The 14,475-nt window shown below is 33.7% G+C and overlaps 5 protein-coding genes across 5 annotated transcripts; 2 read left to right on the top strand and 3 right to left on the bottom strand.

Moving 5' to 3' along the window:
- Window positions 1-55: 55 nt before the first annotated feature.
- Window positions 56-1,599, bottom strand: PHYBLDRAFT_58204 (hypothetical protein; the record flags this gene model as incomplete). Its single annotated transcript, XM_018440278.1, has 10 exons — window positions 56-108; window positions 285-339; window positions 440-660; window positions 726-746; window positions 830-848; window positions 935-992; window positions 1,092-1,110; window positions 1,195-1,233; window positions 1,354-1,391; window positions 1,481-1,599. The coding sequence occupies 10 exons, from the start codon at window positions 1,597-1,599 to the stop codon at window positions 56-58; spliced, it is 642 nt and encodes a 213-aa protein (XP_018297197.1).
- Window positions 1,600-2,554: 955 nt separating this feature from the next.
- On the bottom strand, window positions 2,555-3,861 carry PHYBLDRAFT_162236 (hypothetical protein; the record flags this gene model as incomplete). Its single annotated transcript, XM_018434590.1, has 6 exons — window positions 2,555-2,668; window positions 2,766-2,824; window positions 2,946-3,043; window positions 3,124-3,173; window positions 3,264-3,510; window positions 3,704-3,861. 6 exons carry the CDS (start codon window positions 3,859-3,861, stop codon window positions 2,555-2,557), a joined length of 726 nt encoding a protein of 241 aa, XP_018297198.1.
- A 3,053-nt stretch (window positions 3,862-6,914) lies between these two features.
- PHYBLDRAFT_139196 (hypothetical protein) lies at window positions 6,915-9,216 on the top strand (the record flags this gene model as incomplete). Its single annotated transcript, XM_018430177.1, has 6 exons — window positions 6,915-6,998; window positions 7,314-7,441; window positions 7,499-7,710; window positions 7,774-8,288; window positions 8,353-8,926; window positions 8,990-9,216. The coding sequence occupies 6 exons, from the start codon at window positions 6,915-6,917 to the stop codon at window positions 9,214-9,216; spliced, it is 1,740 nt and encodes a 579-aa protein (XP_018297199.1).
- Window positions 9,217-11,066: 1,850 nt separating this feature from the next.
- On the top strand, window positions 11,067-12,195 carry PHYBLDRAFT_184670 (hypothetical protein; the record flags this gene model as incomplete). Its single annotated transcript, XM_018438972.1, has 4 exons — window positions 11,067-11,474; window positions 11,579-11,695; window positions 11,840-11,951; window positions 12,121-12,195. Coding segments are annotated over 4 exons (711 nt in total), but the record flags the coding sequence as incomplete, so codon positions are not given.
- A 1,100-nt stretch (window positions 12,196-13,295) lies between these two features.
- Window positions 13,296-14,423, bottom strand: PHYBLDRAFT_129770 (hypothetical protein; the record flags this gene model as incomplete). Its single annotated transcript, XM_018429311.1, has 2 exons — window positions 13,296-13,879; window positions 14,014-14,423. The coding sequence occupies 2 exons, from the start codon at window positions 14,421-14,423 to the stop codon at window positions 13,744-13,746; spliced, it is 546 nt and encodes a 181-aa protein (XP_018297201.1). The 3' UTR covers window positions 13,296-13,743.
- Between the last annotated feature and the right edge of the window lie 52 nt (window positions 14,424-14,475).

Genomic DNA, 14,475 nt, shown 5'->3' on the forward strand with positions numbered 1-14,475 from the left:
ATATTTCCATTGTATTTTTTTCTATTGGTTATCACAATCTATTTTTTCTTTTCTTTTATGAATTTTCAATGGTAGTAGAAGCAGCCGGAAAATAGACTGGCAAAAGATCTTTTTTTTTCGTTTTTGTTTTCGGATATTGTCGATGATAGTGGTAGTGGTAGTGGTAGTGGTAATAGTGGTGATATATACAGTAATGAATGAGTTTACACGATTTACACATACACACACACACACACACACATATATATATTCTTGTGAGAGTAATGGATCATAATGTTTCTTACCTTTGTAAATCGCAATGTCTTTTTGGTTAAAGAGGTCAAATATGATCTTGTCCACCTTTATATTTCAATTCCAATTTCAATTTCAATTTCAATTAAATTCTTTTGTTGTTGTTGTTGTTTTTATCATTTTGTCAATGTGTCAAAAATAAACTTACTGGATCTTTGCCTGCCGTCATTCTGTCTTGGATAAACTTTCGAGTAGTCCACAGAGCTACATTTGCTGCCTTTTCGTTGTCATAGCCATAAACCCCAGTCGCGATACAAGGAAATGCGATCGACCGAAGATTGTTTTGCTCCAAGAGTTTCAAACTATTCAAATAACAGTTTGCCAGAACATCTGGTTTTTCTGACTGAGGACCGACTGTGTGGATCACATCTATTTATTTATTTAAATATTATATATTTTTTTGTTGTTGAATATATATATAGAATATTACTTACGTTTAGAAGGTAAATTGTAACCTTGAATATTATATATATTAGATTATGTGAGTTAATATTAATGCTTGAAAATACAATTTCAATATATATATAAGTAAATTTACCGGCAGTAATCTTTGCCTCCTTTTTTTTGATTGCAGGAAAGATTCAATATGTTATTCATCTAGTCAACCTTTTGGTTTTTATATCTGTATTCTTTTTGGACTCACTCCTTCTCTACAGCCACCCAGCGTAGAGCATTCTTCCACAAGGCGGGGTCCGGCTGCTCTACAAACCAAAGTCAGCCCTTTTTTATGATTACATTATGATTCTGTCATAATAATACTAATAATAATACATATATATATATTTGAAGAATTTATTTACCTGTGAATTGCGCCATCAACTACAAGCAATACACATATATATTTAATAAGTAATTTTGTCATTGTTGCTTGTAAAAATGTATATATATTTAAGATTAACTTACCTCCTCCTCCTCCAAGTAATGTTTCGTTTGCAGCATTTACTTTTATATATATATTTTATATAAGAATAGTAAATGCATGGTTATCATACAGTATTATTAAAAAAAGAAGAAGATATATATGTATATATTTTAATCAACTTTATCAGCTTATATATTTACCAATTGCATCCACTTTAAGTTTGGTAATATCTGTGTGACTATTTTTGTTTTGTTAATATGGTGATGGTATTATTACTATTATCATTATTATATAAATATACTGATGACAAGAAATATCTATACAAACCATAATGATACTTTGGAAGCCATTGAACTAACAAGCTTCTCATTGGCCTCGATTGATTTACCCATACGAGCGTACATGGTTTTCAAGTTAGCAGCACCTCTTTCAGCAATAGATGACATTATTAATTAAAATTGATTTATTTAAAATTTAAAAAAAAAGGAAGAAAGAAAGCTAGCTAGCTAGATAGAGAAGAAGAAGAAAAAAAGGGCTTTGGAAATGTATATATGTTATAGCTATATTATTTGTGCCGTCATTTTCAAGATACATATTGTATATTATATTATGCAATTTCTTGGATCTGAATTTATCTATTTATTTTTTGTAGTCCTTTTGTAATTCAGAATATATTTCTCTGTTCTAAATGGGGCTTTAGTGCAGTATGTATAATCTATATTATTAAATGTAGCTGACAAACGTCAAAGCTAAATGGTTATTCTTTCATTTGTAAAATCAAGTAATGCCAAAAATTTGATAGCTTATATATATATATCTGTGTGTATTCTAAGCAAGTTTATTAAGATCAGATTTCTGACATAGTTTGAATGTCGATTTTGTGGGCAAACACAAGCTCCAACTTTTTCATAATATTCCCATTCATTTTGTCTATTTTAAAGACCGCGAATTGTATGCAACAGACAATACCAAAAAATATAAAGGTAAAATATAGGATGCCCAAATGAATTGAAAAAGAAGAAGAAAAAAACACACACACACACACACACATTAATAGATTTTGAATGAATTTGTGAATGTACGTATGATGTATGTATGTATTTATGTATTGGTACGTGCGTGCGTGCGTGCTTGTATGTATATCTGTATGTATATGTAAATGTATGTGTAAATGTAAATGTGTGTGTATGTGTATGTGTATGTGTATGTGTATGTGTATGTGTATGTGTATGTGTATGTGTATGTGTATGTGTATGTGTATGTGTATGTATATGTATGTAGGTGTGTGTGTGTGTGTGTATATATATATATATATAAAAAGCCAAATGACAAAAAAAAGAAGAGAAAATATGTATAAAGTAGTACAGAAAAAGTAATGAAAACAGGGGGGGGGGGGGGGTACTAAGAAAATGCATTGATGTCGGGTTGCTTTCCCATAAACAGTTGCTCAACGAGGTCGGTCGGGGATTGCTCTTCAGTATCATTCTGAAATTCGGTCTGCCTACAGAAACGGGGCTTGAAGACAAGAAGAAGAAGAAGAAGAAAAAAGTTTAACATGAATTGCACAAGTATTTTATTTCTATGATGTATATTTAAAGCACCAGAGACTTACAAGGGACATTGCAGAATGTGATTTTTTGAGAGTAGGTGGAGGTGGGCGTGAAGGCCGTGCTGAAATTAAGATAAAATTAACGTATAATTATTTATTAATATGTATAAAAGTCTCTCTCTCTCTTTTTTTTTAAAGAAAAAAAAATACATTTTTTGTTACTAATTAAAATGTGTAATTTACCTATTTTATTTTCGTAAAACACCATTGATCTCTGCTTTTCATCTTTATTGATCATAGTCGGTATATCAGTAAATATCTGCTGTTTCCGTAACGGCGGCCTAGTGATAGTTAATATATACACAATTAGTCAAAGTCAAAGTTACCATTTCTCTTGGTCTTAATAAATCAAGAAACTTACGCCACGAACTCTGTGTCAACGTCTGATTTCTGCGTCATTTGTATAGAAAGCTAGAAATAACAGTATATATATATATATAAATGCAAGGCACAAGTGATTTATTTATTTTTATTGGTAATGCAATTTTTTCTTCTTCTTACCTTGAGAGTGGAGTTGAATTTACATTGCTCAAGAAGGTAGCGGCGAGTGGTTAGACCAGTGGTGGCATATTCGGCTAAATTGACAGTGAGACTTCCAATCATCTCTGCGTCTTTACCACTCCCGATCTCTTGGTAGATCTCGAGTTTAAACTCGCATGGGCTCAGGACATGGTGTTTATCAATAACCAATTGTACCATAGTGCTTATAGGATGATTCCAGTAAATACTATGATCTTTTATAGGTGCCCTACAAAACCACATTTAATCATTTATATATTTATTTTAAAAATTAATAAAAATAAAATAAAATAAAGTAAATTATTATCATATTGTATTATATAGATCTAGGCAGGGACATAAACATATATAGACACACACATATATATATATATAACGAGAGAGAGAGAGAAAGAGAGAATATATGTAAATCTAGTCCTAACCTCTGAGTAGATCCGTTTGTGTGAGATGCATGCTTCATTCGCCACCGTATATGGTAAAGGCCACTGACTAACGGTACATTCTTAAGATCGCGTATTAAGATGCTGATTTCAAAGTTGACCTTGCGATTCTTGGAAATGAAGAAATGAGCTAATGGCATTACAAGGAAAATAAAATAAAGTGTGAGGAAAGACAATGGGGGGAGGGGGAGGGGAAGGGCTTGGTGGGTTTTATCTGTACATCGGGACTTTAAACCAAATGAATAGAATAAAATAAAATAAAAATAAAAATAAAAATAAAAATAAAAAACCTTAGCCAGCTGCGACAGTTTATATTAGTTTAGTTTAGTGTGGTTTAGTTTAGTTTAGTGTTATATACACAATATACATAATATATATATATATATATATATTCTTACTTGCTTAATTTCTTGTCTTTAGTTGTATTTCTTGTTGATGGCAAGATAGAGATGGCAATTGAAAGTTTTCCCGGTTAGAACCTTGGATAACAATGATAACAGCAAAAAGAACATCAATAAACGTAGTAGTACACAAGATGATATTGTTCATAAAACTATTGGATACATCACTTGTCTAAAGAGAAACAGAGACAGTGCTTAAAATATTCAACTGATGTGTTTCACGAGCATTTCTCTCTTTATGATCATTCTCGTGCAACTATGAAAAAAAAAACATATGTATAAATATATACATATAAGCTCGTTCAGTAAATATCTTTAAATATTATATATACATATATATATTTAAATAAACAATACAGAAAGTAAGTAGGGATCGACAGGTAACCAAGACAACCATCCTTACAACAAAACTCAAACTCAAACTCAAACTCATTATGTCTTTCTTTCTATCTCTCAAACACACAAAAAGGTAAAAATTTAAATCAGATTGGTGGAAGGAAGTGGGGGAGGAGGAAAAAAAAAAGGGGGGGGGGGGAAGGAGAGGGGTCTGATGGTTACACATCCGCAGGTTGCTATGGTAACTACTCTGTTGCCATGTAAAAAATGTAATACTGCTGAGCAAAGAGTTGTTTATCATTATTGCTGCGTATGCTTGTGTATATGTATATGTATATATATATATCAGTACTGTACCCCTAATCACAATACCCGTACTCGGTGCTTCTATTAAGCCGGTTTCCGAAAAACAAATTATCCAAAAGAAAAGAAAAAATAATTAAATAATTAAACAATATATATATATGTATATTTGTACATACTCCTTCCAGAAAGTGGTAAAAAGAAATAAGTTTCACCAGGTGGGAGGGGTATTTGATGGCGCACACACTCGAAAGTGAATGTCGCCACTTCTAAAAATAAATGTGTCGCTAGTCTGACAAATCAGATGTCGCATTTCCAGTATCCCATGTCGTACAATTCTCGGCATTTTTCTTGATCACTATTATTGTTTGAATCATATAAATAAGGGAGCTTGTCATTTGTTGTGTTCAGACCTTTCTTATTCTTTCATCACAATGAGAATTTAATTGTAACATGTATATATATAGTGTGGGAGGATATAAGAGATGCCGTAGACGAAAAGTGAATCGATAATCAATGTATAGATTATTGAAATCTCGAGTTCTTCTATATGAATATGAAGATATCTTGTATATGTTGTCTTCGCAAGGGAGAAGAATGAGACAGCAGAAATTCATGCAAAAACATACAAAATAATAACTTGAAGGGTTTCGTAGATATTATAATAAGAAAAAGAAAAAGAAAACCGCCGATCAAGATAAAATGAGATTCTTCAAGTTATTGTTTAATATTTAAGTGTCTCTGCTGTTACAGTAATAAAGTTTCTACAGTTGCACGCCATAATTATGGGATCAAACAATACAGAAAATAATCATCTATTTTTTCTTAATAAAAAATAACAAGCGAACGAATAAGCAGTTATGGAGTGCACTGACGAAAATTCGTCTGTCGTCTTTTAAAATAAATGAATAAATAAAAAACAAGTGATGAAGCAACTGGAACAAGGACTTACATAACTTAAATTTATTTAAAAAGCACTGTTTATTTATGAAAAGACTTAAATAGGTGCAGCCATAACCTGTAACCTGTAAACGGGAATACTAAAGAAAAGGTCCCAAAAACATCTGGATCAGCTATTCAAATGAACAGAAAAAAAAAAGAAACTGAGCAGCTAATTAAAAGACTCTTTGTGTATATATGTATACAATTATCTTTATGTAAAATGTTGCATGTCTTGGTCAAAGAAGAACTGGTCTATAGTAGTCAAATATAAAGTATCATTTCATAAACTACTACCTTGGTGGTACAGTCTTGGCTGAAAACTTTACCAATTCCAGATTTTAAGACTTGCACAGTTACCAGCCAACATCGTCAATGGATATATTATCTATCATGCTCTTTGTATAAAAAAGAAATCCAAAAAAAAGTTGTTACATTTTATGCATCTAACGCATCAAATGAACATGGTTTGCAGCTGGGATCAGCGGGAGGTTATACAACGAGCTGCTTATACAAAACGGGATGCACATGGACAACTCTTTAAACTTTGACCAATCTTGCTGCACACTGTTGCAATACATCGATGAGTTGTATATTTGTAGTATGTCTAACTAAAAGTGATATTTTGCTGTATTCTTATAACTGGTGGTATCCAAAAAAGATTTGTAAAAGTAATCCTCTTATAATTTCTTTTTTCTGCTGTGAATTAAAGTGCATATCTCGGTATACATACATTTGAATATCGATAATGAACATAAAGTCGACATTAATCAGTTTTTTTTTCTTGCCATCTGTCGAGCATAAAGAAAGTTCACTACCTATGTTATTTTTTGAACTTTAACTTGTGATTTACTTACCATAGCATCTAGATCTTTTCAAAAAAAAATTCACTGAGATTCCCAAATTTATACCCTTTTGTTTTTAAAGCGAATGCTAAAAATGATAGATTTTATAGTCATCAATTACCTCAAATTAGAACCGGTAAATTTAACGTCACAGTTTTTTTTCATACACTTTGATTTATATTGGTATTGAGACGCACTAAAGGCCAAGTAAATAAACAAATCTCACTGTCCTTCCCAGGATCAATAGCTCATTAGTGCAAAATACAATATATAGTAAACCGAATTATTATGAGTTGATTAGTGTGGCTGTGTGAATAATTATTTTCATCTGGCTCAAAGCGGCTATTTGATGCTATAAACAAAAATAAAATGGGCTCCTTTGCAACACTCGCACAACAACGCCTCAGCCATCTTCCACAACCTTGTTTTAATTCTTTATTTTTCACAAGTACCGTAAATATTGTTTAGTTTTTAGTGTCATTAAACCAATGGCAATGTATGTCTCAAGATTTGTCAAACATACATAGTCAACTAAAGTTTATCTGAGCTATCAAAAAAAAACTAGGGATCATCCTTTTTAGAAATAATAAAATAGAACCTCTTTACATGTCTATCCTGTATAACTAAAATCAAATATATATAAAGCGCACAAATGAGCCATTATTATTATTCTTCTTTTACATCTTTTCTCTTTTAATTTTTACTTATAAATGTTAAAAAGCTTTTTGGAGCTTAATTGTGATTACTATAATTGCGTGATTGGAATAGGTAATACCCGTACACACTTTACTTCGGTGCCTCTCTAATACAGTAGCTGCAGACTTTGGAACAGCATATTCCGGGTGCTCATACTTGTTTGGTGACAATATTAAAGAAATTTCGGATATAACTGTATGGTATGCTCATAAGGACATTTGCTAAATCCTACTTAGTATACTAACATATGACTGCAGGCCCAAGTCTGACGGTTTTTACTATCCCAAAGTACCAACAGCGATATACTATGAAAGCTATACCAGCAAACCAATTGCATGGGGACATGAGGCTATTCTTAAAGCAAATATGCATAATAGTACTGGACATTTGATCACCGGCTTCAAACTACTTCTTGATACCAACAACGAATCGACTAATATTCTTCCGCATGGCTTGACTGCTGTACAAGGTATTTGAGGCTGTACACTTTACACAACAATGATGTTTGTCTTACCGTTGTGCTTAAAAAAAGTGATTTCGGACTATCTCCGTGAATTCCATGCATATGTTCACAAACAGTTAAAAAGGGAACTATGTACACTTTATGGTACTTCCAAGTTCAGGTATTGCCTTACAGTTCCGGCAATATGGGATGATAAAGCCAAGGCTACCATGAGAGAAGCAGCCATTCTTGCTGGTATTGTCGACCGAAGCGATCACCCAGGCCGATTGATGCTTACCAGCGAGCCGGAAGCAGCTGCACTGTACTGTGAGAAAATATGTAAACACTTTAATCTCACACACGGAAAGCGCTTTATGGTATGCGATGCTGGTGGCGGCACCGTCGATTTGATTGTATTTCAAATAGAAGAATACGCAGGCATAAAAAGCCTTCGTGAGATTACAAAAGGCTCAGGAGGTCCCTGCGGATCTACTTTTTTGGACAACCGTATGCGAGATATACTCAAAAGACGCTTTGGCTCTCATGCTGATGACAACAAAAGAACCATAGAGCTTATAATAAAGGAATTTGTTTCTTCAAAAAAGGTATAATAAAAGTAGTAAAAAAAAAGATATACTTTTTCTAATGTGGCTAAACATATCAATATAGCCTGAATTTGAAAACGAAGATGTATACTTCAGTGTACCCGCAATATTGAATATGGGAGGCCATAACATGTCCAGGGTTGGTATACATGAAGGCTATTTACAAGTTACAGCTAAACAACTTCGAGAAGAAGTATTTGATCCAGTTGTTGATCAAGTCTTAAGTCTGATATCTGGTCAGATAAACCAATCTCAAACGAAAATCGATGCAATAATTTTGGTTGGTGGATTTGGACAGTCAAACTACTTGAGCAATCGTATCACAGACCTTTTCAAAAGCACGGTTGGATCGATATATATACCGAATCGGGGGGAAATGGCTGTAACGCGAGGTGCAGTGATATTTGGAGTCGACCCTAGTAGAATCTCACATCGAATACTACGACGTACATATGGGCTCCAAACCAATACAATCTTTAATTATGTACTGGATGCAGATAAAAGGTGCTATTTGGTTAATGGACAAGTAGTATGCCAGGATTACTTTTCTGTATTCGTTTCAAAGGGAGAATCCATAGATACAAATCAATGTTTTACAAAGCAATTTTGTATATACTATCCTGGTATTTTGAACTTAGGTAAGCTGGCTTCAAGCATAATGTATAGTTGAAAGCTATAAACATTAACATAAATGTATCCAGACATGTTTGCCTACGATTGCAGTCAAGAAACTCCAAGACATGTTACTTCTCCGGGTGTTTGCCCAGTAGCTAAATTTGCTGTTGAAATACCTACTTTGCCGAATGTCAAAAAAGGAGATAAGATTGGGTGTACAGCCAAAATGTATTTTGGTAAAACTGAGATTATTCTAGAAGTTGTAATCTTGGGCTATGCATATGTATTTACTTCAGCTTTTGATTCTCATTGACTTGAAAAGTAATTATACCAGGCATGTTTCTACATGACAGATTTAATTTGTATTCCTTAATTTTCTTATTATTTTTGGTTTAATATAAACCATTTCCATTGAGATGCAATGCTTCTTTTATCTAATAGCTTTACATTTGATATTATTATAACAAAAAAAAGCAGTAATAAATTACGCTACAAATTTAAGGATAGTGGCTCGTACAGCTGCTGGCACAGTGTGTGCTATTATGGGCCACATTTGCCGCTGTTTCTTGTAGAAAGTATCATAGCTACTTTGTTAAATTCTCTTTAATCCTTTGCGCAAATTAATTTCGCCGTATCTATTTCTTGTCTTCTGAACTCGTTGTAGGCTCTCTATAATATTTATCTATAATGCTATTCTTCCAAAACAACACATCACTATTAGTTTAATCAACCAAAATCATTCTTGCAGTTTGTTTCAAGCATATAGCTTTCAACTGATAGATACTAATAAATTGTATAGAAGGTTTTTTTTTGTATGAGTTAAGGCTCATATTTCAATATATAGCCAAACGTTATGAGTAGACTTAAAGCTATTATTAATCCCAAAATGTATAGCATTGTTTTCAAATTTGTTATCTAATGAGTGCAAAACAAGTTTGATAGCCAATATTCTTCATTACCGTTACATTGCAACCATTTAAATATTTTACATTCATTTCATATTTTGACTCATAATTTTCTTATTTTACTCTCTTGATCTTGAAGAACATTCAATGAGATCACAAAATTACACTTTTTTTGTTGTAAAACTAATACCCAAAATCCTGGTTCCTGTGGTCATGGTATCACCTTAAATTTGAGCCACTACTTTAACTAATAAAACATTATGTTTAATGATCAGTGTCATTCACCATTGCTTCTGATATACAAGTGTATTTAAATAAGTGTATAATACAATGAATTGAAACTTGTCCGACTATGTACTACTCTTACCTTAATCATCTGCTCTATTGGTGTGCCTCTCAAGATATTACACTAACCATGGTTTAAGTTTGTTCATCCAATTTAGTTTATGGGGTGGGGTATATGACATAGAGCCCAAATAGCTGTGGGTTTATAAATGTTGTTCTGCAAGTTGTTTTCCTCTTAAAGAATTTTTTCTTTTTGCGTTTTGAAGACCAAATGAATTTCTTTGCACCAACTTGACAAGATTCTTTGCAGCCGCCTTGCCAAATACTATATATGTATGTATGTAAGTAAAGTTCATTTTATTTCTTTGGGCCATTTGTGGTGGTCTTTAGCAAATTCGCAATCGATTTTGTTTCAAAATAAAAAATAATATTATCATTCAAATCAATTAAAAGAAAAAGAAGTTTAAATGATTTGGCTATTATTAAATCCTAGACTGAAGAAAAAAGAGGCAATATAATAAGAACCCATTACTTTGTGCAATAATTCAAGGGTTCCACATTGGCTGTCACTTGGTCGATATTTAATTGCTTAGAAATAATTTTGTATTTTGAAACATGTCAAGGGTTGATGGTTCAATGATATTTAAATTTTTTTTTTGTATATATAAAATAAAATAAAATTATATATATAAATATATATTTTCCCAGGCTATCGAATCCCCAAAACCCAACTTCTTCCTTTCTCTCTAATTCTCCCCTTCGCTTTATTTCTTGTTACTTGTGATGATTATTGTACACTAACGGTGTCCCCCCCCCCCCCCCCAAAGAGTTTGTAGAAATGTTGAATAAGAACCCCGCGTTGGTCAAGTGACGGCTCTTCTCGATAACCAATCCACCCCGGGGGGTGGGGAATAGGTTACCCATTAAACCGATTAATTGGACAGGTCTCTTTATTCTTTCCTCCTCTTCCTTAATGAGCATTCTAAAGTCATCACCTACACCAGCAATGCCGTCTCAAAACAATGGTAGCCAGTTACGGCTGAGGAAGAGAGACCGATTGTTTCTTGGGTCTATTTTACACTTTATATCGCTTGCATACGAATACTTCCGTCAATTTTTCTATTTCCGGCCTCTTGCACTTACTTATACCAATAGCCGGCCTGCGACCGTCAACCGAGCAGCTTTACAATATTACAAAGGCAAGACATTGGTACTAGATCTCGATGAGACCTTGGTACACTCGGTTCGACTGGGTTCCCCCGAGTCAGGCTGTAGTATCAATGGCTCGGTGAAACGGAAGACGATTGAGGTCCAGAGCGATCGCCAGAGTCTGCTCTATGAGGTCTACAAACGGCCGCACGTGGACTTCTTTCTCAAGACGGTAAAGTCTGTGAGAAAATATGGAAGTTTAGGGAATTCGGGAAGGGATAGAAGCGACTCTGATAGATTAACATGTATAAATATCTTTAAATATTTGGACTGTAGATCAGCCAATGGTATAAGGTTGTAATATATACTGCCTCAATGGCCGAGTATGCAAACCCTGTAATTGACTGGCTGGACCAGAGCCAGACTGTCATTTCTCAAAGATACTTTCGACAGGCAAGTATATATATATATATATATTTCTCTATTATATTTATTTATTTTAGATTTGGGGAAGACCAAGAAAAGGGGTAGGCGGAGCACTAAACCTTTGGATCTCTTTATTTTCTTTTCTTTTTTTGGAAATCAAATTCAACACAGGCATGTATTATTCAGGACGGTAACTTTCTCAAGGATATCTCTCTTGCCGAGCCTGATCTATCAAAGGTCTGTTTGGTAGACAATAGCCCTGCTGCATTTGGTCTTTTTCAAGGCAAGTTATCACATTAAATAATATAAAAAATAAAATTAAATTAAGTAAATAAAAAATCTTCTTTTTTTTAACAAAAAAAAAAGGCTGACTTGTAAGTGGTGCTTTTGTATATATGTACCTCTCTTTTATGTATGTGTGTATGTATATGTATTTGTTTGCTTGATTTCAGAGAACGGGATTTCATTACCAGGGTGGATAGCCAACCCCAACGACGAATGTCTTTTGGATCTATTGCCGATTCTTGACGCACTAAGGTTTACAGCTGATGTGAGAAGTGTCCTAAGGCTAAGGAACCTCGAGAAAGAGTGAACAAAAAAGCATTAACATTTTCTTTCTTAACATTACAATCATTACCACTAATACTACTACTACTATTACTACTATTACTACAACTAATATTATTGACATTAACATTGACATTGATATCATAATTTCTTTCCCTTCCTCCTCTTCTTATTTTATTATTATTATTCTTATTATTTTTCATCTGCAGACTAGCCTAAAAAAAACAACAACAAAAACAACAACTACCACTACTACTACTACTAGGCAAACAATGTCTGGCATGCAATTCTTCTTAAACTGATGTTGATATACAGCATAGATTGATAGATATACTCGAAAGACATGTATCAAATATCAGTCAGCTAGTAAATAAAGTAATGGTTGGACATGTAGCTAATTTTCTTGCACAATCATGCAGGCTGATAAACAATTTACATGAACGCACATATAAGATAACCAACCTCCCATCACAATATTTGTATTATTATTATTTTTTTAAAAAAAAAGAAAATACATACAAACAACAAGAGAAGATATATGTTAGGAACTTACCATGCATATTCTATGATAGCTATTAAATATATCTACAAATTTCAAAATCCTTATTTCCTTCCTTCTTTCCTTCTTTCCTTCATTTCTTAATTTATTATGAAACCAAGCCCTTTTCATCTGCCTGTCCAGTGTCCAGCTACATGTGAGCTCTGTGGTTATTGGATGCCCCGTCATGATGTATGTTTTTGTAGTCTTTTTCTTTTTTATTTTTAAATAAAGAAAATAAAAATGATCATTACAAAACTAAATCAGATCAGTATAATTGTCCTAGGCACGGTGTTCACCCTTCTCAGTGGTCAGAAATAATATTTGATCACAAGAAATCAAATATGGAACATCAAAATCATTTCACAGGCACAGGCACAGGCACTTTACCCACAACTTGTGAAATGAATTCAAAGCCTTCTTTGCTATGGTTTATCTATTGATTCATTGATCTTGTACAGAAAATAGATGATAATCAAAAGAATCAAACATCACGTTTTCTTTTCTTTTTCTTCTTATTTTATATATAATAATATAATATATAATATATATATATTGTGTGTGTGTGTGTGTGTGTATTTTGGTATTGCAGAATTTAATTTGTATTTTTAATTCTAGTCAGGTAATTCTAGTTTGATGAAACAAAGAGGGGTAATATGGATTGAGGGGAAGGGATAAGTTCTAGAAAACCTGTATCATAAGGCAATCGATATTTTTTTTTCTTAGTCTGTTTTTTTTGTGTGGGTGTATATATATATGATATATGTAGGTGTGCAGGGTAGAAATCTCAAAGTTAAAGGTGGGGGTTGGGGTGAGAAGGTGTATACAAGAGATACAAGAGGTACAGAGAGTGCATGTGGTTGTGGTTGTGGTTATGGTTGTGGTTGTGTATATGAGGTTCGAAGTTTAAAGTGTAGTGTGTAGTGTGTAATGTGTAGTGTGTAATGTGTTTTGATCTTGTTCTTGTTCTTTACTCGTTAGACTCGGTCGTCTTGACAGCACACATCCAGATTCGTGTCTTGTAAATCTTGAATAGTTCACGAACCAACTCACGAAAGTCGATTCGCTGTTCAGCCACGAAATAAAAGGTCAGCTTGCGTCGATCCCTATTAACCAATATAATTAGCAAATGTTGAACAAACAGCCCACTTTTGTACAATAAAAATAAAGCAAAAGAGAGAGAGAGAGAGAGAGATAGAGATAGAGATAGAAGGAGAAAAATATTGTATGCTATTGTTACCATTGATATTCTGCATTGACAACTTCCATAGCCATGTTTTTTTGCTTGAGCTTGGTTTGACACACAGCAAGCGCCTTGGCTTCATCTTGTTCCTTAAGACTCAGAGTATTGATTTCATTTGGAGTAGCGATACGATAAAGACGTTTGACATGCACATCTTTGGGATGCAGGAATTTGTCGTCCTCGGTTGTCTCACTAAGTGTAGCAAGCACCTCATCAGGAGTGAGGCTGTCGGCAATAACCGTCCCAAGATCACGACCGCGATCTGCCTCAACAATGACGAGATCGCCTACCTTTGGCGACTGCGGCCCTTCCATCACGTAGCACATCTCGGTTCGTCCGGCTTTGAACTCGACACGATAGAGTGAGCTGGAATCTTTGAAGTTTTGGAGAAGGACACCCTTTCCCATAGACTGGGTTGCGGATTCGGGCGAGTTGATCCCAGGAAGTGTTCGAGGCCCA

Source organism: Phycomyces blakesleeanus, assembly GCF_001638985.1.
Source record: "Phycomyces blakesleeanus NRRL 1555(-) unplaced genomic scaffold PHYBLscaffold_2, whole genome shotgun sequence".
NCBI classification, from domain to species: domain Eukaryota; kingdom Fungi; phylum Mucoromycota; class Mucoromycetes; order Mucorales; family Phycomycetaceae; genus Phycomyces; species Phycomyces blakesleeanus.